The sequence below is a fragment of the Pongo pygmaeus genome, chromosome 5 (genome assembly GCF_028885625.2).
Source record: "Pongo pygmaeus isolate AG05252 chromosome 5, NHGRI_mPonPyg2-v2.0_pri, whole genome shotgun sequence".
NCBI classification, from domain to species: domain Eukaryota; kingdom Metazoa; phylum Chordata; class Mammalia; order Primates; family Hominidae; genus Pongo; species Pongo pygmaeus.
Genome location: NC_072378.2, coordinates 46,248,798 through 46,275,614, shown reverse-complemented (window position 1 = coordinate 46,275,614; position 26,817 = coordinate 46,248,798). Strand labels below are relative to the sequence as shown.

General features: G+C 42.2%; 1 protein-coding gene across 3 annotated transcripts in view; it reads left to right on the top strand.

The window, feature by feature from the left end:
• Window positions 1–25,864, top strand: part of CLIC5 (chloride intracellular channel 5) — a 185,353-nt gene extending 159,489 nt beyond the window's left edge. For 2 of the 3 annotated variants that reach the window (XM_054492202.2, XM_054492204.2), the window contains exons 5-6: window positions 9,848–10,029; window positions 21,076–25,864. In XM_054492202.2, coding sequence (XP_054348177.2) covers window positions 9,848–10,029; window positions 21,076–21,243 — 350 coding nt within the window. In that variant the 3' untranslated portion in view covers window positions 21,244–25,864. Of the gene's footprint in view, window positions 1–9,847; window positions 10,030–11,518; window positions 12,637–21,075 lie in introns of those variants that run through there. The other variant, XM_054492205.2, reaches the window with a different exon arrangement.
• Window positions 25,865–26,817: the final 953 nt, after the last annotated feature.

Below are 26,817 nucleotides of genomic sequence, written 5' to 3'. Positions count from 1 at the left end.
ACATACACGTTGTACATAACAACTGCTTACTGCATGCCGGGCACTGTACTAAGCCCTCTGCAGGTGATGACTCAATTATTGCTCCCAGCAATCCTCTAAGGTATGCCATGTTATGATCTCCACTTTGCAGAGAAGGAAACAAGCACAGGTTAAGCAACCCGCCCAAGCTAGTATGTGTCAGAGCTGGGACCCCAGCCCAGGCAGCTGGTCCCATGATCTGTGCTCTTGACTTGCATATATTAACATTTAATATAATCCACTATTTAATATGTATGTGGTGCTGAATTAAACAAGAGTGTGTCATTTAGGAAATGGTGATCAAATAAGTTCACGATCCGATGAATACTCAATGAATGACTACCATGTGTATTTCCTTAAATATACTCAACACTTCCCACCTTCCCCATCAGGGTCCTCACCCAGCAATCCATGTGGGGAAAGGGGCACAAAGCTGGCCCACAGTGGGCACCGAATAGATGCCTGTTTAACAAATGAAAGAATGGGCAACTGGAAGAGAATTTGTAGGATATTCACAGAATCACCAAATCCAGTAATTATTTCTGTCTAGCATTGCAGTGGCACAGAGGCAGTTTTTAAGTTTGTGAATGGCTCTTATGTAAAAGATGTGGCTGTTTGAGGATGAAATAAGACAAAATGTGGTGAATGTACTTCAGCCTAAGTGTTTTGGGGGAGGGAGAATTGAGAAAACTCTCTAGGTCTAAACGCTGGAACGGATGACTGATAAAGTTAGAATCTCTCTTAACCAGCTCATTCCAAGTGTGTGAGCATCAGCATCAAACCTAATCTACGGCCTGATACTTAAAAATAACCTGTTATAAAGTAACCATAAAAAAAACTCACAGATTTCAGCCTGATTCATTTGGCCACATAAACTACAATCAGCATTAATAGCTTCCGTCAGCATTTATGCCGTACTTTCTATTAGCACGATGGGTTTTACAATCATTTATGAGTTTCTGGAAAGTCTAATAGAAAACACACGTACATGTTCTCTGTGGAAAATGCACAATAGGGTTTTGGGGAGTTTTTTTGTTTGTTTGCTCAGGGATAGGCCAGAAGGTGTCGCCACTGCCCCATGGCTAAAGCCTGGGCCGGGTTCCCTAACCAGAACTCCCCTGATTGCTCCTGAGCTCGCTAGCTCTGCAGCTTCCTCCCACATTCAGTGTCTCTCTCTCTCTCTCTCTCTCTCTTTCTCTATTTCTCTCTCTCTTCCTCCCTTCTCCTGTTGATAAATAAACATTCAGGCAGCTTACATGCTACAGATGAGTACACAAAAGCAAACTTAATTCGAAGACCTAAGTGATCATCTTTCTCTTCAAATCTACTGTGGCTTTTAAGAGGTTTAGAAAATTATTTGGATCTGGAATCCCTACCTCCCTTCATACTTTAAGAAAATACTATACTATAGGCATACTAAAGTTGTCCTAAATGTTTACCATGCTGGTGTTTTAAACATAGCCAAATACTGGCCAAAGTCTCTTGCCTTTAAAAAAAAATATGCATTTGTCATTGTACTTCTGAACATATGCCAAATATAAGGGTGATTTGTGGAGCTGTATTAAATAGAAAGATGCTTCTTTATATGAATCCCCTATAGAGCTTGGGGAAGCAGCTATATGGAGAATCTGTGTCTTCCTTAAGTAAGTTTCTGAATTCCTTGGAAATACATCAGAAAACACCCCATTCTCCCCACCACAGAGGAGGGTGGGCAATCAACAGTGTCCTATATCCCAACCCACCATAATTGTAAGACTTAAACCCTATCTTTCAAATAAAGAATCATTTACTGGCCTCTTACTGGAAAGAACTATAGGAGCTTGTCATTTAATTCATCCTCCCCCTGAGGCTGAAATTCTTTCTAGAACAAACAAATAATACCCATAGCACCACGTGCTGCACACTCTCTGTAGCCCGGCTGATGCCACACGAGGGAACAGTGGGGAATCTGTTGAAGTTGCCATTGCATTTTGCTTTCTCATAAACTGCTGTTTGTCTTTCCGCCTTTCCTGTTTTTAGCAGTGCCTAGAAACAGAGGCCTGGGAATTGCCTCCCCCCGTGAGCCCCTGGGTTGTTCACAGCCAGGGCCAATTTGACAACATCCTCCTCTCTGGCTATGAGGCCAAGTCCAGCGTTCTTGCTCCAGTGCCAAAGGTGGACATGAACTCTCTAAACTGTCAAACTAAGAAAATGTGACACACCCATGTGGCCTGGAGAGAGCAAAGCCAAACCCAAAGAGATGCTTCCAGGCAACTTTAGATCCCTAACATGTTAGGAAAGGCAAGAGCGAGCTTCATCCTGCGAGCTCTCCGGGATTCTCCTTGGACCTAGAACATCCTAGGATGTTCAGATAAACTTCACTTCAGACACTGAACTTCTGCCTTGAGCTGACCTCTTCTCTCATCTTTCTCTCGGCATCTTCTTCCCCTTCATCCTCTCATAAACCCAAGTTCTATAGCTGTAATAATAATAATAACAGTTAACTTTAATCAAGTCTCACTCTGCACCAGACACTAGACGATGTGAACCTGTGAACAAGCATAACTGAGGATTCAAACCCAAATCTCTTATGGCAGAGTGAATGTGCCGCTCTGCTACTGTGTTTGTTATCAGAAGCCATGGCTCCCCGACATACTCATCCCAGATTCTCTGTTTCTTCCTTGATGAAACCAGTGACATGCAAACATAGCCAGAGGGCCCAGGCACAGCAGAGAGCGTCCCATCAGACCTGATAGAAAGACCCCTCCCCATCTTCTAAAACCTTGCTGCCATTTCTGACTTCATGTGGTCTAAGAACCTGGTGTAGACATTTACATCACACTTCGGGGACTGTTGTGGGGTGGGGGGAGGGGGGAGGGATAGCGTTGAGAGATATACCTAATGCTAGATGACGAGTTGGTGGGTGCAGCGCACCAGCATGGCACATGTATACATATGTAACTTACCTGCACATTGCGCACATGTACCATAAAACCTAAAGTATAATAATAATAATAATAATAATAATAAAAGAAAAAAAAAAAAAGACAAAGGGACCTGAACATCAGCCCCCCTTTACCTGCCATGTGTCCTAGAAAGGTCACTGTGGATGAGAAAACCCCAGTTTCCACCTGCTTTATAATTTTGCCTTTGTGTGGTCATTCATACTCATATAACCTAACTGTAACTGGGCCACTGTTCTCTCTCATTAAGGACTTTGGCAACTGAGAAAAAAGCTACATAACTCATTTCTAAAACCTGAAAGATGAATGCAGATATTTATGTAAAGTTTTCTGGTGAGGGAGGGGATTGGTTACACTGCCCATCACAGAGCTGAACATCCTCAAAATCCCCTTAGAATATCTTTGTCTCTTCTCAAAATTGAGCTCATTATAGCAGCATCTACATTTCTGCCTGCTTGGCCTGCACCTGCCCTTTTCCTCACCCTCCCAATCCTCCTGGGCCCTGCTGGGGCTCCTACATCCCGCCTGCTCCTGGATCTTTGGGCCTAGTCCATCTGATCTCTCTCAGTGTCTCTTCCTCTTGTCCTAGCTGCCTGTGGAAAGAAAGGCTTCTTCTTCCAACAGATGAGTAAGTGCTAATATTCTTCTTCTTATTATTTTTTGTTTCCATCACGTTACCATTCATGTTTTAAACTATCAAATGTCAACAAGTGTGGCCATCTTTGTATTTTCTCTTCAAAAATATGTGATGGCCAGAGAAATCTCCGTCTGCCATGGTCTTCCTCAAACCACCACTGTACTTTTTTTGCACCCTTTGGTTATATCAACATGATCTCAAATGAGAAGATGAAAAGTAAAAACTTCATTCGGTGCTCCAGGTATTTCTCAATATCTAGATCTTTCTTTCCTCCTAGGAAAAATCCAAATAGATTTCTCACTTTTCGACCAGATGGTTTATTGTCACACAGCCCATGTGACAGCATTGGCCCCTAATACAGGCAGAGTTGAAAAGTGATGTGATGGGTCATGGTTGCCCCTCTACTCAGAGAAAACTCCTTCTAGACCTCATCACGGTCACTGAAAGTACTAAGAATTATATCTGAAATCAAGCATTGGTAGCAGAATACAAATATGTTACCAAATTAGTTGGAAGGTAAGGCATGGGGGAGTCATGAGGGGAGCCCCATCCTCTTTCGTCAGGGGAATGAGAACACTTTGCAGCACTTGTCAGGCCACGTGAATACCCAAGGAGTGATGGGACAGTCCTTGCACCCAGAAGTGGCCTTGCAGAGTGGAAGGAGTTTACGTTTTAGAATCTAACAGCCCTGTGCTTAAATCCTGGGCTTTGCACCTAAATTATAATAGGGCTAAGAGATTGAACATTTTTTTCTCTCTGCCACTCTGAGTACGTGATTCTAATCTGCCCTAGGCATTCATTGGCCTCAGAGAGATTAGGATTTCTGTAAAAGGAATTCTAAGAGAGAAAAAAGAATTCAATATTCAGTTTCTGATCTTCAAAATAGCCTTTTCAACAAGACAGTAGACTTTTACCCAACCTATTGTCTTAAGATGTTCTAAACTCTTTTATTTCTCAATTTTTACCCATCAAAAACCCTGCCTGGAGGCCTCGACTCACAGAGTAGAAACAGTTGTACTGGCTATGCAGCGAGGCCACGAGGCTTTCTGCTCTATGATTGATGGGCTATTTGACCTAGGAAAACTAAAAGAAAAGCCCACCCTTCCTAGCACAGGGGAGTTGGGGATGAAGAAGAAAGGAGAGGCCGGGGGTGGGGGTCAGGGAGCTAGAGCATGTTAAGAGCTCCATGTGGTGCTTTGCTTGGGTATCCTTCCAGATTGTGGAGGGAGGCAAGCAGCCCACCTGTAACCCCCACCCAGCATCCCCATGGTTACTCTGGAAGGAAGCAAACAGAAGAAATGCAGAACCTGTATTCGCTTTCCAAAGCCTTCCACCCATAGATTCCAGAACCCCTATCTCCCCAGTGCTGTGAGGTCACAAGGGCCTAGTCCCCGACTCCCAGCCCCACTGACTCAGGAAGGAGAGCAAGGAGGGGCAGGTTCTTTGGGAAACTGAGCATTTCAATGCAAAAGAGACAGAATTCTCTAGAGGGACTATTTAGATTATTACATCAGACTAGGTTATAATCCAAAATGGACGAAATTAAAGTTGTTGTTTTTCCACCACCCAGAGGTTAGGAGCATGTAAGGAAGACCATAGCAGTTGAAAACAAAACAAGGCACATTTCCATTGTACATCCCAGGAGTAGTTTGAATGGTTTAAGGACCAGCTATGTGTGTGCTTGCATAAGCATATGTGCCCTGGGTAAGTCTAAGACTCAGTTTCTTCATCTGTTGAATGACGATGAATAATATTTTCCATCTCAATAGCCTCATTGTGTGTTTAAATGGTAGTTGCATAAACATCCCTAGCTCACTGCAGGAATTCAGTGAGTGTATTTCCTTGCTGGTGCTAAGGTACGGGACTAGGGCAATAAAAGGAACAAGATAAGGCAGAGGGTACTCGGCCCAGGCCAGTGCCCAGTAACCACAACCTCCTTCTCCATGGAGAGTTGAACAGACACCCATCCAATCTACAGACAACGGTCACAGGTGGGTTCCTGGTTTTTATTTTGCTGCAACACACATACAAGAGAAAAACCATATATGAGAAGTTGAGCGTGCAGCCACCTGGGCCCACAGAGCTGTTCTCATTCTTTCAAAGACCACCTTTGATATCTGCTCCTCTCCATGTAAATTTTGAGCCCCAGGGGTCTGCTTTGCCTTATGCTCATCGGGACCTGTGCTGCACTGAGCTTGCCAGCAAACCAGGGCTGAGCTGTGCTTGTAAGAACTTGTTGGAGGCTGGGTTAGAGTCTTGGCTCCCCAGTCCCCATTCAGCCTCCATGCCCTGGTAAGAATATATTATTTTCTTAGCTCAAATTGCTGTTTCCAAGTCATTATTTCTCTACGACGAGAAAACAATATTGGGTCTTATGTAATATCAACCTCAATGAATCTGGAAGTGATCATGGAATGGGTGGATTTTTTTTTCCTCCTTAAAAAAGAGAAAAATAAATCTAAGATTGTTTGCATATGGCTCAGAATATTTATGAACTATTCCCCTTGTTTCCTCGTCACATATTTTACCCAGTGCATTTGTGTGTGGTACAGAATAAATCTTTATGGGGAGCAGAGGCGAAGAGGGGAAGAAAGCAGTTAAAACACTGGGTATCTATCAAGTCCCTGGGATGTTAGTGATCCTGCCTCTTGGGTGCCCCAACCCTAGGCTCACTTGCTGTAGTTGGAGGGATACCCCATCTAGCTACTCAGAGTAATTATTTGGAGTGAGGGTTTCAAATACGAACACAAGGAATTAACATCTTTTTGTTGCTCTAGTTTCTTTCACATCCCCCTTGTTCCTACCAGAGCAGAAAGTTCAAATAGTTTCATGACCTGCATACCATCAGCCAAAAGAGATCATTAAATTCTACGGATGGCAGATTGAGCCAGGGTCAGAGGAATGAGTTGGCAGGTAGGAGGAAAAGAATTGGCAGAGCATATCGTGGGTACTGCCATTTGCTATCCGATAATATGGTAGCGTTTTAGCACACAGGCATGTTGTGTCTATTTTGCTATGGGTATGCCTTTCAACACAGCTTATTACCAAGGAGCATCCCAAGGGAGTGTAAGGAATAGGGCTTTGGCTGTATACTAAATAAGTAAGGGAAGCAAATCTCCAGGCTATTGATTTTCCTCTCCAGGGAGTTGCCCACAAATTTGGAGCTTCTTAAAAATCACCCATTCTCCACTGCACCTTGGGATATTCAGGAATATATTGACCAAGAGTATGGGGCAAGGAACAGAGAACAGGAGGACCCCACATTTGGTAAGGCAATAGCAACAACTACCATTAATTGATGTCCTCGTATGGGCCAGGCACTGTATTAGGTGCTTTCCCTGCATTATCTGAGTTAACCCCAGCAGTGGTCTTAACAGGGTGAAGGATCCTTAGTCCCGTTATTGAGATGAGAAAGCAGAAACTCAGTGAAGTAGAGGAACTTGTCCAAGGTCACATGTAAGTGCCAGGACCAACGACATTTGTGGGATTTATGAAGCCTTAAGGCAATACAATAAGTACCAATACGGAATTCTTGAAATCAGATCCAAGGGCTTGGAAGGGACCCAGGAAAGTAAGAGGCCTTGAAGCTTAAGGCTCAGCAGCTTCCCAGTGAATCCACCCTGGGCAGCCTTGAGATTTAAACACAGGTTAGCCCCAGGCCACGCAGTCCTTTCCCTGTTGCCTTGTCTCCTCTTCCTCTACCACGGTTGTCACCAACTGCAGCTTTCACATTCCTGGTCAAAAATACACAAACCCAAGTGAGGAAACTGATACACAGAGGGTGTCTTCCAGAATGTGCTGACTTGGAAAGCTCCATGGAATGTCGCAGTTGCGACATAAATCAACAATGATTCCTGTCACCAGACTTGATGCCTTCCATCTCAAGGAATTACTGGAGGGATATACAGAACTGTCTTCCCAAAGAACTTCAATCACTGCTCTAGGCTTTTCACCAAATTTCATGATATTTCCCAGACCTGGTGACATGGGCACAGACTTGTGCAGCAGCCCACTCAGGTCTCCAGGGCCATTTGAGATTAGAACCTGCAATGTCTCATCTCCTATCGTATGACCCTTTCCCTCAGATGATATTAGTTGGTCAAATTTTGACAGGCCCAGTATTTGATTCTTCCTTTCTTCATTATAATGAAGATTTTGCTGTAATCTCCAGAAATGAAAGGGGTAGAGGGATTTGAGCAAGCAAACAAATAAATCACAAGTGCTTCAGGGAGAAAAGCATAATAAGCATTGTTTAGTACCCACCCTCTGCCATTGCCTTTGAATAGCCTTGCAATCCCATCACAGTCTAGACAATTATTAAGGAATATACTGCATTTTCCCAGCCCTGCTTACTCTATTCTCCCAAACTGGAAACACAAAGCAGATGATGAAGTAGTTCAGATGCCACACCAGGGAGAAGAAAGTATTGAGAAACTATGCCCAACCTCCAGGCGGTTTTCAAACATTCCAGTAAGTGTTCAATTGATTTATCTTGGGCTGGTGTCATTCCATTGTCTCAAACAAAAGGCCTTCTATGAGAAGACAAAAAGTGGGTTATGAGAGGAGTGGCTAACAAGGCACACTTGGGAAAATCTGAACAAGAGTATAGCCCTCTTGGCTTTGCCTCCAGAAGGCAGTGTCCCCCTTGTGTCTACTGGAATGAACAGCAGGATCGACTTCCATTATCTCAGTGTCAGGCTCGAAACCAGTCTGGAAAAACAGCTGCTGGGGATGGGGCTGATGACACAGGTGCAGTGACTGATGCCCTGGTCAGCCATCTCCTCCATGTTTGTCCTTTGAGCTCAAGTAGAAAGTTTCTATGGTAGTGTTCTCTGATTAGAGTGGACTATGAGATTCTGGGCAAAATGATTTTCAGTGATGATGGCTTCCCACAGTTGTTCTTTTGGGTACTTTGTCTGCTTTTGTGTCTAAATAAATGATGACAGATAATTATTTGAACAAGACTGTAAAAGCCTTCTCCCATGTTATCTTCCTTTGGGTATTCATTCTTTGAGTCATAATCATGACAGCTTTCTGTGCAGCTAGGGGTTGCACATTTGTGGTGGAGCCCTTCCATTTGAGACAGCAGTGATTTTTAGAACAAGCTTCCCTAGAGTAAACCCAAGTCTTCTTCCCTGGTACCTATCACTTCTCTGGGGGTGACATCAAAAAAGGCTGTTCTATTTCCCCTGTCATGTCCCCCTGAAGGCCTTGTCCCCAACTCTTCTTGGGTTGGGTTAGCTATAGTTAATGCTTCCACAATATCTGATGCATATCTTTGTCCTGGAACTTCTATATAGTTTATATTTACCCATTTAAGAGCCTTTTCTTCCTAAAAATGTAATATGTAGGTTGATGTGGAATATTAGCAAATTATAGATAACCAAAACTTTTTTAAAAAAATGGCTAGTATTGGCCGAGTGTGGTGGCTCACACCTGTAATCCCAGCACTTTGGGAGGCCAAGGTGAGCCGATCATGAGGTCAGGAGATTGAAACCATCTTGGCCAATATAGTGAAACTCCATCTCTACTAAAAATACAAAAATTAGCTGGGTGTGGTGGCTCGTGCCTGTAATCCCAGCTACTCGGGAGGCTGAGGCAGGAGAATCGTTTGAACCAGGGAGTCGGAGGTTGCAGTGAGCCCAGATCACGCCACTGCACTCCAGCCTAGTGACAGAGTGAGACTCTGTCTCAAAAATAAATACATAAATAAATAAATAAATAAATAAATAAATAAATAAATAAATAAGTTGGCTAGTATTATTGCACTTACTGCAACCTCTGCCTCCTGGGTTCAAGTGATTCTCCTGCCTCAGCCTCCTGAGTAGCTGGGACTACAGGTGCGTGCCACCACGCCCAGCTAATTTTTGTATTTTTAGTAGAGACGGAGTTTCACCATATTGGCTAGGGTGGTTTTGATCTCTTAACCTCGTGATCTGCCCGCCTCGGCCTCCCAAAGTGCTGGGGTTACAGGGGTGAGCCACTACATCCAGCCTGTATTTCTATATTTATGTATTTTTTTCAAAGCAAAAGATTAACTAGTGTTTATTGTTTGGTTAGCGTTTGCCTTTTCAGTACACTTCTACTGCATTGTGTTAATGGTTTCCAGGTATTCTGCAGTGTGTGGGGAGCTGGCAATGTGATGAGGGGAACAGGATTCTAGATGAACTACTCCACTCTGAAGATCCTATGACTTTATCCACTGGCAAGAAGTTTGAATAAAGGCCCTTCTTTTACTCTTTCATGCCAGCCCTTGAAAGAGGCCTAACCAAGGCTCTAAAGAAATTGGATGACTACCTGAACACCCCTCTACCAGAGGAGATTGACGCCAACACTTGTGGGGAAGACAAGGGGTCCCGGCGCAAATTCCTGGATGGGGATGAGCTGACCCTGGCTGACTGCAATCTGTTGCCCAAGCTCCATGTGGTTAAGGTAAGAGAGCTCTACCCACAGGGGCCTGCAAGATCCAGCTCCATCTTAGGCCCAGGTCACCTGTGTGGATGAGTCAAGGACAGTACCACCTCTTGGTCAAGAACCTGGACCCTGAAGTCAGGTAATAAGGACTCAAGGTCACCCTCTGCTGCTTGTTGGCTGTGTGGCCTCCTTGAGCTTCAGTTTTCATTTATAAAATAGGCGTATATTGCTTACTTCAGGAGTTGGTGGAAGAGTAAATATAGCGTGAAAGTGCTTGGCATATTGTAGGGGCTTAATATGTGTAATAGTCGCAATTATCATTGTTGTATACAGTCATATCACTCCAAAGGCCTCTTCCTCATAGGATTTCCCTGGCCACACCCCTACAGCTCTATTAAATGTGCCCTCATAGGCATTCTTTCTTTGTGCACAGACCCACCTTCTCACTTCCTCCAGCAGCTTCCTAAGGTGAGCCCACATCATTTTCCTCATCTATCAAATGAAGAGGTGGAGGTTGCAAGAGGTGATGTCACTTTCTTGCTATCATTGCACTTACTAACCATCGGCAACATGTAGTGTCATCCTCTCCTATACAACAAACCCTGGGAATCTGAGAGTTGGAAAGGACACTTAGAGGTCATCCAAAACAATCTCCCACTTCAACCTGGACCACTTTCTGCTGTTTCTGTGACAGGCTTCTGTGAAGCTGTGACTGCAGCCTCTGAGAACAAGGAGCCCTCTGCTTAATGAGCCAGCCCTACCATGTTAGATAGCTTTGATTATTAAATCATTGTTCTTTACAATGAGCCCAAGCATGCCTCCCTGCTATCCATTTGTTCTCTAGAGTAACAGAGAACACAGCTCTGCTTGCCTTCACCTCATTTGAAGACAGTAGTTGTATCCCCCTAAGTTCTGTAAATGAGCACTTCTTCCCCCATCCTTTCCTGACCCTCGTCAGCCTAGTATCAGATAGCCATACTGTGCTCTATTTTACGCATGCTTATATCTTACTGTCTCAGCCAGACAGCAAGCTCTGTGAAGAAAGGACCTTTTTAAAGAGTAATGATGGGCACACGGTGGCCCTTCAATAAATACTCATTGATTGATCATTTGATCACCTGGTGTAAGTCTTTATGATATCCAGTTAATTTCTATGCTTCACTGAGAAGACTCAGATTCAATCATCTGTCAGCTGAGTATATGCCTATTATTTTTCAGCTCAAGTCCCGAGTCAAAAATGCTATCTCCTCTCCAACCAGAGCATGTACCAGCTTGAGTTGAAGTCACTCAGTTGTGTGTACACTGATGTTTCCATATGCCTTAGAGCTGAAGACTGAGAGGGAATCATGCATAAAAATGGAGTCGGCAAATACAACCTATTTAGAAAAAACATTTTGGATTTGGGGCCAAGCCAATAGTCACTTGTAGGTCCAGCCAATCTATGTCTCTTTGAAGTTATTAACTACTGCATGCCCCACCCATTATCCTTTATTCTTCTTCTCCTTAGGAACAAGTACCTCTGAAAGGGATGATATAATTCCAGCTCAGTCACACTGTGTCAGAGTGATACAATGCAAAGGCCAGGAGACCTGAGTTCCAGTCCTGTATCTTGCTGCCAACTAGCGCATGAGCTAGGGCACATCATTTAATCTTTTTGGAATTCATTTTTCTCGTGCCTAGAAGAATAGAAGTGGATTGTATTCCCTCTTGCCTTCTTTTCCTTTCTTCTTTCCCTCCTTCTTTCCTTTTCTCTTGCTCAAACATGTATTCACTACCACTCAAAAACCATTTGTTGAACAAGGCAAACGAATGGATCTCCCAAGCCTTGGGCTTCATCCTGTGATTTCCTCAATTCCCACCAGCCTTAAATGACTCAGTGAAGCCCTGTCCTTGGAGAAAATTCAGTGGGTGGTTAACCCAGAGAAGCTGGAGATCAAAAAGAAGATGGCCAATGAAAGAACAAAGGCCAGCCCTTGGCCCCCTATCTCTTTGGATTTCTGCTGATCCAGCTTATCAGATCCCAGAAACCTGGCAAACCTCTAAAGTTCACAAAGAGCGAAGGGGAAGCCAAGTCAGGCCTCCAGTTTGGCTTCGGATGCCAAAACTTAATCTGGGCTGTGGGAGCTAACTGTTTTCATATGAAAGAGCAAATTCAGAACATGAGCATGGAAGTCCCTGTGAACGTCAGAGCTCCGTGTGCATCCTTACCCCCTTGCTGCTTTCGTGCTCACTCTCCTCTTGCCTGGCTCGCTTTCAGGTTTATCTCCATCCCTGGAAGCAGAGTTGCTCTGGCCCAGGCTCTCCATGAGAGTTTGGCTTGAACATTCATTGTCCGGCCCCCTCCTAGTTCTCATCTCCCAAAGTCAAGCCAACGTGTGAAGAAATGACCAGCTCAGCAGCCAAGGCCCAGGGTGCACAGGTCTTGGTTGGGAGAGGCATCTGCAGGCCTCTCCTTGCCCACTGGGATCCTTGCCTAGCATGGTGATGATGTTCAGCCCTGGAGACAAACAAGAAGGGGAACATCAACATCAATATCAGTATATATTTACAAATTGCATTTCTGCTGTATTGAAGCTAACATTCTGCCCTTTAAAATCCTGAAAATAAAATTTCAGTATGAAATGACTTGAGGCTACTCTATGAATCAGTGTGTCACTGTGAAAAATACTTTCGGATCCCTTTATCTTATTGTAGACCTCTTTCATCCACTCTGGTAAATTCCAGCCAGTTCTCTTGGTCAGGCCACCACTCCTGCATGAATTTGCTCTTAGCCAAGACAGCCTCTTCTCAAAGGAACTTGGCCCAACCCAAGGGATCATCATCTTTCAGTGAAGAGAAAGGGACTGGGGAGATATCGTGGTGGCATCCCTCATTGTGAGAGCTTTATCAAAGGACTCGGACTTCATCACCCTTGCTTATAGTTACCTAAGCCAGACAGAACAATGTGGGGGTGGCTTCTTTGGTGCCCACACCAAACCAGTTATTTTAACAGAGAGAATTTAAGGAAGTGTTATGTACTAAAGAACTGGAAAGGCAAAATATACTAGGAGGCTCTACCTTCAAGAGGCAGCTACTACTCCTAGGGCAGGAGGAACAAAGGGAAGAGGTTGGAATTATTAAAACTTACAAACTTAGGGGCTCTGTAGATTAGGGACCCTGCAGAGCTGAATGTGGGTGAAAGTGATGCTCAGCTGGTGCCAGGGTCCAAGCTCAGGTTGGCTGGGATCCCGCCTCTAAAGCAGAGTCCCTGCTATGTGCTGGCCTCTCTGTGTGGGTATGATGAAGTGGTCCTGTGAGTATTGACAAAATAGCAAACTGGATTCAGCTGCTGCTCCCAGAAATAAATGGAGACTCTGACAGAAAGAGGAAGCTGAAAAGCATGGGCTTCTCCCTCCCTTCTCCTCCTCCAACCTTGCTGGCTCTCTCCAGTAACTACTCTTGGCAGAACCTAACAGGATTCACTGGCAAAGAAGAGATGTTATCTGCTCAGTCCTAGCCCCAGCATCACAAAAAAAAGTAAATAAAAGAGTAGGTTTGGAGGTAAGCAACAATAGATTAATGGCTGGCACATGAGGGATTCTGAGTAGACCCATTGCTTTATCAGCTATGTAGGGCTGAGTAGCAAAGTAGAAAGAACTGTGGATTATAAAGCAAGGACTGTAATAAATATTAATGGTAACTCAATAGATATTGGTTAAATTAATTAATTTCTCATGTAACATTAAGTCACATAATCTCTTGTAGCTTCTGTTTGCTCATTGCTAGGGATCTTCAGTCTTTAAAATTATTTTATTACACTTGACACTAGAGAACCTTGTCTGATGTACAGATAAGATTGTAAATTTTGAATCCCAACCTATTTAATCTCCCTTTGTCTTGCTTTTCTCATCTGTAAATGAGAATATAATAGATTCTTCCTTATAGGATTATTTAGAGATTTGAGTACCTTGCAAAGTACTTAAAGCAGTCCCTGGAACAGAGCACACAGTGAATAAATGTTTGTTATTACCATTCCTCTGGTCAACATCATTATTGAGATTATCAAGGAGTACAGAAGTGAAGAAGCTGTGATTGCTATCCTTACACTGCCCACAAGCTAGAAAAAAAAAGGGTACTGAAACAGTAATCATGATTCAGAATAGATTATAGCTCAGTGTTATAATAGAAGCTCAACACTGGCCTAGGAGCACAGAGGGGAAAAAATGTTCCCAAATGTCTGTGAACATGTCTGCAACAGTGAGTTTTTCATCCATCAAGTCATCGTCATCCTTCACTTCAGCACAACTTTCTGGGAAACTCTGCATATTACCAGCACCAAAATGAAGATGAAAGCCCAGAGTGACTGATCTGGGGCTTCTCTGAATGGGAGGATCCCCAGGGTCAATGGTCTAGGGCCCTCTCTGAAAACAAAAGCAAGGTAGAGAGGTGGATATACAGATACAAGAAATCCAGAGAACACCTGTGAGATACTACACAAAATGAACTTCACCAAGGCATGTAGTCACCAAACTGTCCAAGGTCAATGCCAAAGAAAAAAGTCTTAAAGGCAGCTAGAGAAAAAGGTCAGAACACATACAAATGGAACCCCATCAGGCTAACAGCAGACTTCTCAGCAGAAATATTGCAAGCCAGGAGAGATTGAGGGCCTATTTTCAGCATTCTTAAAGAAAGAAATTCCAACCAAGAGCTTCATATCCCACCAAATTAAGCTTTGTAAACAAAGGAGAAATAAAATCTTTTCCAGACAAGCAAGTGCTAAGGGAATTTATTACCATTAGACCATACTTACAAGAGATCCTTAAGGGATTTCTAAACATGGAAACAAAAGAATGATACCTGCTACCACAAAAACACACTTGTAAATAGCCAACAGACCCTATAAAGCAACCACACAATAGAAATTACAAAGCAACCAGCTAACAACTTCACGAAAAGATCAAAACCTCACATATCAATATTAACCTTAAATGTAAATGATCTAAGTGCCCCACTTGAAAGGCATAGAGTGGCAATTTGGATAAAAAAAAAGAGCCACTCATCTGCTGTCTTCAAGACACCCATCTCATATGTAACAACACCCATAGGCTCAAAGTAAAGGGCTGAAGAAAGATCTATTACACAAATGGAACACAAAACAGAGCAGGGGTCACTATTCTTATATCAGGTAAAACATATCACAAACCAACAATAGTGAAAAAAAAAAAAGAACAAAGAAGGGCATTACATAATAGTAAAGGAGTGAATACAACAGGAAAACTTAACCATTCTAAATATACACACACCCAACATTGGAGCACCCAGGTTCACAAAACAAGTACTTCTAGACCTATGAAAAGACTTAGCAACAACACACAATAATAATGGGGGACTTCAACAACTCACTAACAACATTAGACAGATCTTCGAGGCAGAAAACTAACAAAGATATTCTGGACTCAAATTCAACACTTGACCAATTGGACATAATAGACATCTACTGAATGCTCCACCCATTGACCATAGAATATACATTCCTCTCATCTGCACGCAGAACATACTCCAAGATCAACCACATGCTCAGTCATAAAGCAAATCTCAATAAATTCAAAAAAATAGAAATTATATCAATCATACTCTTGGACCACAGTGGAACAAAAATAGAAATCAACACCAAGAAGATGTCTCAAAAACCACACAATTACATGAAATTAAACAACTCACTCTTGAATTACTTTTGGGTAAACAACAAAATTACAGCAAAAGTAAAAACATTCTTTGAAATAAATGAAAACAAAGACACAACATACCAAAATCTCTAGGATGTAGCAAAAGCAATATTACAAGGAAAGTTTATAGCACTAAATGCCTACCTCAAAAAGTTAGAAAGATCTCAAATTGACAAATTAACATCACACCTAGAGGAACTAGAAAAACAAGAACAAACTAACCTCAAAGCTAGTATAATAAAAGAAATAACTAAAATCAGAGCAGAACTGAATGAGATTGAGACCCAAAAATTCATACAAAGAATCAATGAAACCAAAAGTTGGTTTTTTGAAAGGATAAACAAGATCCATAAACCATTAGCTAGATTAACAAAAAGAAAAGAAAATCCAAATAAGCACAATCAGAAATGACAAGGAAGACACTACAATTGAGCTCACAGAAATACAGAAGATCCTTAAAGACTATTATGAACACCCCTATGCACACAAACTAGAAAATCTAGAAGAAATGGATAAATTCCTAGAAATACACTTTTCATTCGCCCTGAAAACTGGAACAAGACAAGGATGCCCACTCACTGCTCCTATTCAACATCATAGTGGAAGTCCAGAGCAATCGGGCAAGAGAAAGAAACAAAAGGCCTACAAGTAGGAAAAGAAGAAGTTAAATTCTCTCTTTACTGATTATGATTCTATTTATTGAAAACCCTACAGACTTCACCAAAAGGCTCCTGGAACTGATCAACAACTTCAGTAAAGTTTCAGTATACAAAGTCAATATTCCAAGATTGAATTGGGAAGAAATTGAAACCCTGAACAGACTAATTGAGTTATGAAATTGAATCAGTAATTAAAAAAACCTACCAACCAATAAAAGCCCCAGACTAGATGGATTCACAGCTGAATTCTACCTGACATACAAAGAAGAACCAGTACCAATTGTACTTAAACTATTCCAAAATATCAAGGAAGAAGGACTCTTCCTAACTCATTCTATGAAGCTAGCACCACCCTGATACCAAAACCTGACAAAGACACAATGAAAAAAGAAAACTTCAAGCCAATACCCCTGATGAACATAGACACAAAAATTCACAACAAAATACTAGCAAACCAAATCCAGCAACACATCAAATAGTTAATTCACATTGATCAAATAGCCTTCTTCTTAGGATGCATGGTTGGTTCAACATACACAAATCAATAAATGTTATTCGCCACATAAACAGAATTAAAAACAAAAACTAAATGATCATCTCAATAGACACAGAAAAAACTTTGGTTAAAATTCAACATCCCTTCATGACAAAAACCTTCAAGAAATTAGGTACTAAAAGAACACCCCTCAAAATAATAAGAGCCATCTATCTATGACAAATCTGCAGCCAACATCTTACTGAATGGGCAAAAACTGGGATAATTCCCCTTGAAAACTGGAACAAAACGAGGATGCCCACTCTCACCACTCCTGTTCAACATAGTAGTGGAAGTCCTTGCCAGAGCAATCAGGCAAGATAAAGAAATAAAAGGCATACAAATAGGAAAAGAAGAACTCAAATTCTCTCTCTTTACTGGTGATGTGATTCTATTCCTCAAAAACCCTAAAGACTTCACCAGAAGGCTTCTGGAACTGATAAACAACTTCAGTAAAGTCTCAGTATAAAAAGTCACTGTGGCCGGGTACAGTGGCTCATGCTTGTAATCCCAGCACTTTGGGAGGCTGAGGCAGGCGGATCGACTGAGGTCGGGAGTTCGAGACCAGCCTGACCAACATGGAGAAACCCCATCTCTACTAAAAACACAAAATTAGCCGGGCATGGTGGCGCATGCCTGTAATCCCAGCTACTCGGGAGGCTGAGGCAGGAGAATCGCTTGAATCCAGGAAGCAGAGGTTGCAGCGAGCCGAGATCTCACCACTGCACTCCAGCCTGGGCAACAAGAGCGAAACTTCATCTCAAAAAAAAAAAAAAAAAAAGTCAATGTACAAAAATCAGTAGCATTTCTGTATGCTAACAATATTAAAGTTGAGAGCCAAATCAAGAACATAATCCCATTTATAATAGCTGCAAAAATAAAGTAAAATAAAACATCTAGGGCTACATCTGACCAGGGAGTTAAAATCTCTACAAAGGGAGCTATAAAACACTACTTAAGGAAATCGCAGCTGACGCAAACAAATGGAAAAACATTCCATGCTCATAAATTCGAAGAATTAATATTGGTAAAATGGCCACACTGTCCAAAGCAATATGCAGATTCAATGCCATTCCTATCAAGCTACCAATGTCATTTTTCACATAACTAGAAAAAACTATTCTAAAAATTCGTGTGGAACCAAAAATGAGCCTGAATAGCCAAAGCCACCCTAAGCAAAAAGAACAAAGCTGGAGGTGTCACATTACCTGACTTCAAACTGCAATATAAGGCTACAGTAACCAAAACAACATGGTACTTGTACAAAAACAGACACATAGATGAATGGAACAGAATAGAGAACCCAGAAATAAAGCCACACACCTACAGCCATCTGATCTTCCACAAAATTGACAAAAATAAGCAATGGGGAAAGGACTTCCTATTCAATAAATGGTTTTGGAATAGCTGACTATGCCTATGCAGAAGAATGAAACTGGACCCCTACGTTTCATCATATACAAAAAGTAACTCAATATGGATTAAAGATTTACCTCAACTTGTAAGAATACTAGAAGAAAACTAGGAAACATTCTGTACATCAGTTTTGGGAAGTAATTTATGATGAAGTTACAAAAGCAATTGCAACAAAAATAAAAATTGACAAGTGGGACTTAATTATACTAAAGAGCATCTGCACATAGAAACTATCAACAGAGTGAACAGTTAGCCCACAGAGTGGGAGGAAATATTTGCAAACTATGCATTTGACAAAGGTCTAATATCCAGAGTCTATAAGGAACTTAAACAATTGAATAAGCAAAAACCAAATAATACCATTAAAAAGTGGGCAAAAGACATGAAAAGACACTTCTCAATAAAAGACATAATAAGTGGCCAACAAACATTTAAAAAAAACAAAAAAGCTCAGTATCACCAGTCACCAGAGAAATGCAAACTAAAAGCACAATGAAACACCTCCCTCACACCAGTCAGGATGGCTATTGTTAAAAAGTCAAAAAGCAACAGATGTTGGTTAGTCTGTGGAGAAAAGGGAACACTTATACAGTGTTGATGGGAATGTAAATTAGTTCAGTCACTCTGGAGATTTCTCAAAGAACTAAAAGCAGAACTATCACTCGACCAAGCAACCCCATTACTGGTTATATATCCAAAGGAAAATAAATTGTTTTACCAAAAAAAAATTCATATGCATTCATATATTTATGACAGCTCTCTTCACAATAGCAAGACCTGAAATCAACCTGGGTGCCCATCAACAGTGTACTGAATAAACAAAACGTGGTACATATACATCATAGAATACTACATAGCCATGTAAAGAAACAAAGTCATGTCCTTTTTAGCAACATGGATGCAGCTGGAGGCCATTATCCTATGCAAACTAATGCAAGAACAGAAAACATGAAACTACATGTTCTCACTTATAAGTTGGAGCTAAACAATAGGTACTCACGGACATCAAGATGGCAACAATAAACACTGGGGACTACTTGGCGGACGGATGGAGGGGGCAAGTGTAGAAAAACTATGCTCATTACTTAGGTGACAGGACCAATCATACCCCAAACCTCAGCATCATGTGTTATACCCAGGTAACAAGCCTGCACATGTACCCCCTTGTATCCCCCCCAAAAAAAAAGAGAGAAGGAAGGAAGAGAAGGAGACAGAGAGTGAGAGAAAGAGAGAGAGAGGAAGGAAGGAAGGAAGGAGGGAGGGAGGGAGGGAAGGAAAGAAGGAGGGAAGGAGGGAAGGAGGGAGGGAGGGAAGAAGAGAGGGAGGGAGGGAAGGAGAGAGGGAGGGAGGGAAGGAGAGAGGGAGGGAGGGAGGGAAAAGAGGGAAGGAGGGGAGTCAGAAGTGATACTACTCTCCTGTTACCCCTACCCTAGCCTAGCCTGGAAGGGCTAGAGGAGGACCAGCTAATGTGCAGGCCCTAGTGCACAGTGAAAACAGGGGGGCCCTGTTTAAAAATTATTAAGAATTTCCACACATTGACCCCAGAGCATTAAACCAAGAGCAGGGCTCTTCTGAGTGCAAGGTGAGACTGCACAGGTCACAGGTCCATGAAGCTGCCCCAGCTAGAGAGACCTCATTAAAGAAACCATCCTGCTCCCCCATTAAGAAAATGCATGCAAATGGGTACAAGCTAGGTCTCAATGAATTATAATAATACTTGATGTTTCTTGAGTATTTACTATGTGCCAGGCACTCCTCTAAGCATTTGATGTGTATTAACTAATCTATTGCTCCAAAGTAGGTTTTATTATTACATCCATTTTAGAGATAAAGAAATTGGAGCTCAGAAAGGTTAAGTAACCTGCCCAATGTCACACAACTGCTAAGTGGAGCCATGATTGCAAATCCAGTCAGTTGGGATCCAGAGCCCATGCTTTTAATCACTTTGCTCTTGTTTCTCTCAACATAAATACCACTTCTCCAGAACTCTCCAGTCCACATCCCCCTGGACTGTGGCAAACCAGAGTGAGAACAGAAATCAGTATTTGCTTACTCTTATGTCATAGTCTAAACCTGCATATACATTCCAATATCTAACTTGCTTTTCATGGTTTTTTTTCCCTTCTATAAATAAAGATGCCTGTGTAAAACAAAGTGAATAAGAGAAAGAAGAAAAGAAATATTGTTGGTAATTCTATCAATCAGACATAACCACTGGTAATATATAGGTATATAGACATCTAGCCATCATACATGTTTCTCCAAATGCATTATACTTGAACTTCAAATGTAATAGTCTATCTTGGAGAGTTTTCCAGATCACTAGATTTTCTCAGCAGCATCATTTTTAATGTCCCTCCACTATGCCATTTTATTTGTGTAAGATAATATATGTATTCATGTATTGTTGGACATTGGTGCTGTGCACCATTTTTGTTATTCAAAATAGATCTGGGATCATAATTGTGTAGCTCAATCTTTATATCCATCCATGATTATTTCTTGAGAAAAAATTCCTAGAATTTGAAACACTAGGTCAAAGGGCAAATTATGTTTACTTAAGAAATTAAATTAAAACAAAACAAAAAGAAGACAGCACTGCCACCTTGCATTTCAAACATATCACTGATGGCCCGTGGTGATGCACGGAGGTTTCCTGCAGTGCACACACACTGGGACGGCCACTAACACTTTCTAATGATTTGTTTCATGCCTTCACACCACCTCTGTCCTGCCATCTCTGTTTTAGATTGTGGCCAAGAAATACCGCAACTATGATATCCCGGCTGAGATGACAGGCCTGTGGCGGTACCTCAAGAACGCCTATGCCCGTGATGAGTTCACCAACACCTGTGCAGCTGACAGTGAGATCGAGTTGGCCTACGCTGACGTCGCCAAACGCCTCAGCCGATCCTGAGCACAGCCATTTTGCCCCATCCCCGCTGCAGAAGGACTCAACCACTCCCCTAAGACTCCAGCTTCATAGACTCCTCTTTATCACTGCCTTGAGGCGCACTTTTTGTAATCATGCCTCATCTTGCTGGTATCATGGGAACTCCAGCCTGCTATCTTTCACGAAGGTCAGCACCATCCCTGGCCTCCTCACTTAGGAATCTAGCAGAAATGATAGACACAGTCCATCTCTCAGCCGGCCAGCCTGATCTGGGCTCAGCATGTTTGGGGTCAGTCAGTGTTGGAGAGCCCACATATGGGATTGCCACTAGCTTCTTCTGCCAATATCAAAATACCTTCTCAGATGCTTTAGAAACATGCAACACCAACTCCTTTTCTACCCTCCTCTCCGTCCATACCTACAAGGCCAAGGACAAACGCCATCTTCATCCTTCTTAGAAAGAGATCTATTACCCCAGTAGGGGAGACAGAGAGAGTGAATGGAGGACTGAGCTGGCTATGGACTTGGGTGTCTGGCAAACACAGCTTCAGTCTCACTACTTTTGACACTCTGGTTATTGGGCACTAAGGGCCAGACTGGAAAGTCACTTGAGACACATTCTCAGTTTGTTGCAGTGCCAGGAATGCTGCACTGCTGCTGCTGTGCACCTGGCCCATGCTGTCCCTGGCTTCCATGCTGTCCAGGCCCTGCCAGAAAAGGAAATTGGCATGCAATTCTAAACTGCAGTGACTGGGATGGGAGGGGAGGGGAGCAGTGTTGATGCCAAAAGGCCCACGGGGTCTATCAGCCATGGGGTTTGCTTGCTTAGGAGTACTTGTTTCAGTGGTGACTACAGGCCTGGGTTTGACTGTGCTTACCAGTGAGTGGTTTTTGAGCTATGAGAAAGTGGATGGGAGTGGGAGGAGGAGGGATGGGTGAAGACAAAAGAGTTCTTTATGAGCCTCGATGTTCCCTGGTAAACTTTTAAAAAGGCCTTCTCTCATGATCTAAGTCTTGGACTGGTGGCATCCTGTAACTGCTAGCCTTACAGTAAAAACCCAAGAATGGGCCAAAAATGTCTTCCCAGTTTCTCCAAGCTGCTTCTGGAATGCAGGTCTGTCGGCTGGGTGCTCTCCAGCAGCTGCTCCTGCCTGATTCAACTGTAGCCTGTAATGGGTAAAAGCCACATTTAGGAGGTGGTCTGATCATGGAACACCATAGGAAGAAAGTCCATGAGACTTTCTGACTAGGAAACCATGTGGTTTGAACTTGAAGAAAAATGTAGACCCATTTGGGTTAATTTTCCTACAATCAGACTCAACTGCCAGGTGAAAAAAAAAGGAAAAATTTTTAAGCTAATATTTCACTCTTTTGTCATTCTCCTTTGAGTTTCATCTCCTAAAAAGCTTACCCAGTCCAAGCTTGGGGACCTGTGCAGAGGAAACTAAGAAAAATGCACTCATCAACTCCCTCTCCCTGTGAACGCCCAGTGAGAAAATCCATTTGCCACAGGCCCTTACCTTCAACAATCCCCCTTCTATAGTGTTCGCTGGGAAAGGGTGAGGCTCCCAAGTGCCGGAAAGCCCCTGGACTTGGCTCATTTCTCAGCAAGGGCAGGACAGCACGGGTCCTTTCCATAGAAACATCAACAAATTCTAACCCAAGCAATCCCTGGACCTACCTGCCTCCAGGGATCTCTGAAGAAAAAAAGTGACCCATTGATCAAATCAGAGGAGAGGAAGCAGGAGGTCTCCTAGAGCCCATTGAGGAAGAGGAACTTTCTCAGTAGGACACTTTATAAGCCTGAGAAAGCTTTGAAAAGGCAGAATGAGTTGATTCATTTCCACCTCTAAAGGAACCTTTCCAGGTCCCCCTGGAAACTGTGCCCTGGAGATGTTTAACAAGGAGAACTGGTGAGGAAACAGTCCTTTTTTACTGTAGGGAAAAGCCCCAAACTGGCATCCTGGGGGATGAGGGCTGGAATGATCCCGAAGGCCTTTTAATTAGTGTGAAATCCTGTTGTACTCAGAAATCCTTCCCCGAATTTACAGCACAGGCAAGATGACCTAAGAGGCAGTTTACTTCCCTGAGACCCACAGTTGGGCTGTTCTGGAAACACATCTGTGAATCATAGCCAATTGCCACAGAGAAAACAGAACCAAGCCTCCGGTGAGGCAACTCCACCCCAGAGAAGTCTGCAGAATTGCAGGGACTCGGATTGGATGTTCAGAATTCAGCAACTGGCAAGTCCTTAAAAATAAACAGGCCAAACCAAATCAATATTGCTGTTTCTAGATGTCCCTTCTGTGGTTGAGTTAGTTTTACAGAGATAAATATATTAAGACAAGGAGGTGGGAGTGTTATATGATCAATTATAGACATTTAAAAGAGAGGGAGGAGTTACAGAAGGAAGGCACTTCTGGGTACTTAATTCAGAAATTTCTTTATATTTCAGCACTGGATTATCAAATAATGCAAGTGACTATGGACTAAGAGTTATGGTGTCTTATGACTAGATTTATTATGGTATATTAAAGTAACAATAATATTAATATTATCTTCCTTTTTTTTTTTTTTTTTTCAAAAGAGATCTTTCTCCAGATGCTTCAGCCTGTCTGGGCTTCTTATATGTGCAGAACATCATGTCTCAGCAACAGTGTGGTGAGGTCCTTAGGTGTCCCAAGAACAACTCAGGGAGCACAGGAGGGTCTGCAGTTGGGACCCCACACTACACAGCTATAGGGTAGGAGGCTTCCTTTTCATTGGTCCTGAATGAATACGAATCGCTCAGGAAGGCATTTTGGTGGCACAGAAAGGGGATGTATTTGTGTTGAGATCTTATTTTATTTTGTATTTATTTATCTTCTTTGACTTGCACAGCACTATTGGGGGTGGGGGAAGCAGGGTAGTGGGAGACGAAGGCAGAAGCAAGAGTCAAACTCAGAATGACTGAGTTGAATTCACTGTCTATTCAGCACTGCCTGCTTCTGAGGTTGGCCCAGAGAGAAGGTATTGAGTAAGATTTTAATAACTGTAAAAAGTAAGCTGGATAAGTAAAATCATGATGGATCCAAAGCACAGTTTCTTCAACTTCTGATAAAGAAAGTCAAATGCTTGATAAATTCAGAGTCACAGATGTGAGCATGGCTATATTCTTCTAAACAAGAGGTAGAGTGACCTAGCACTAAGCAAATGAGCTGAAATGTCGGAAACACAGTCCATCAGCTTATTTGGCCACAGATCCCAAACTAGTTTTATCTTGGGAAATGGTGCTGTCCTCAGCATTCCCCTTCTTGTGCTGGTGGGGCCAGCAAAGTCTTGATCTTATCAGAAAAAGGCCACACCAAGAGTGAACTTTCCCAGGCTGGCTTTTCAGGCCCTTATCAAATGTAACAACAGAAGCTCTTCACAGTTCTTGCCCCATGGCCACTCCACAGACAGACAATACCAAGCATCTTAGAATTGTCATAAGATGGGTCATGCCCGAAATAGATCTTGACCATATGAGACTCCCAGAAATCAGCAAGGCCTGGACAAATAGAACTAAGAGGGAGGCAGAGGCAGGAAGCTGCAGGTCTACCTTGTAAAGAGTTTAGCATCACTGTGAGAGTGTGTGTCTAAAATTGAATTAATCTAGAAGCAGCAGGTAGGTATTTGGTAAGTACTTCTGTGACTCGCCTCAATTCCCACTGGCCAGGGGCCATCTCAACTGCACAGTGAATCAAGATGCTGGTGTCATCTTCTTTGGAAAGAGGAAATGTTAACTCATGGTTAAAACTAAGTACAATAATTCCCAAGGGATCACTTTCTTATTTTTTTAAATGACATTAAGGAGAATCTTAAGAAAGCATCAGAGAAAGATGTGTGCATGTGAAGCACCCTGATTCTGATGTTAGGAAAACTTAAGCGAACAGGACCTGCTGCACACAGTCCCATTGTCTTCTATCCATTTCTCTTTATCATTCAAATCAAGCAACATGTGCCCTCCTCATCAACACACATTCTTCTCCTTTGTCAGTATGCATCTCCCAGCTTAGTGTCAGGATACTTTCGATTCATGATTGTGTATGATCCAGAGTGTGCATAATTTCATTTAACGTTATTTAAAGAAATAGATCCAATCCCTCTCTTGCAACCAAAAATAAAATATGTTGCCTCAATATAAGGTTTGGGCTATTATGTCTTTCTATAGAAGCAATCTGCTTTTGGTAAAATGTACTTTTAAGGATCCAGTCATTTTATGTAGAGTTAGAGATTTCACAATATTGACTATACATATATTTAAAATATAAATTATCCAGCTGATGTTTGAATTTGTCTTACTTTCCTGGCCACCTCATTGCCCTAGTTTATAAGCTGCGGAGTTAACTAGCTTAACAAAAGATGCTTAGCTTTTGTAAAAGAGCAAGTGTTTCATTTTACAAAGACACTCCAAATGATAGTTACTTGATTATCTCGAGACCTTTAACTGTGGTGATGAAATAACAGGACTTGCTTTCAAGCCTTAATAAATGTAAAATGCCTTTTAATGAAGATACAGCTGAGTGTTTTCCTCATGAATCTGAACCAATTACAAATTGTGTTCCAGTCTTGATTGGTATTGACTGATTCAAATAAAGTTGGTTTATTTTCAAATATTACAAAAGTGGTCATCTAACTTCTTATTTGAGGTGGGGATTTCCTATGCTGTTTTAGATGACAAGTATGAAGTACCTTTTTTTTCCACATAAAGGTTAATTTATTTTCCCATTATAAAGGAAAATGTTCATTGTTTTTAAAAATCAAAGCACACCTGGATAAGTTTTGTATTTTAGTAGAAACGGGATGTCACCATGTTGGCCAGGCTGGCCTCGAACTCCTGACCTCAAGTGATTTGACTGTAATCCCAGCTACTTTGGAGGCTGAGGCAGGAGAATTGCTTGAACCTGGGAGGTGGAAGTTGCAGTGAGCTGAGATTGCACCACTGCACTCCAGCCTGAGCGACACTGACAGAGCAAGACTCCCTCTCAAACAAAACAAAACAAAACAAAAAAATCAAAAGTAAATGCAAAAGAGGAAGAGGAAAACGAAAAGCACAAAGTTTGTGAACCAGCCATCCTAAAACCAATTTTTTTTTTTTTGCAAGGTTAAATAAACATTCTTTCATAATACTTGGGCTAGGTAAAAAATTATACTGATGCTCTTTCAGTGTTTCATATTTCCCATCTGCATTGACATCCATGGAGGTAGATCAACAGTGACAGTCCAGGTATGATTTAAAGAATTCCTTAAAATATCATTCTTCTTGTGCCCAGAGCTCTCTGTTGGCTCTCAGTGGCTTGCGTAGCCCTGTCAGCATTCTTAGGCTGAAATCCCTACTCTCAACACCACATCACTGACTCTGGGTTCAGGTTCCCAGAGTCCTTAGCAAGCTTTACCTGAAGCCAACGTGAAGTCTGATGAAGACTTCTATGAGCATTCACATTGCTGAAGGGTGCAAAGTTCTCGGCTGTCTCCTGTGTCCTCTAGACTTAGTCATAACAGCACTTCATTACCTTGGAAGAGATGAAACAGCAGACCCAGGGGTGGATCTTGATGGGAGGGGCAGCCAGGGGCTCA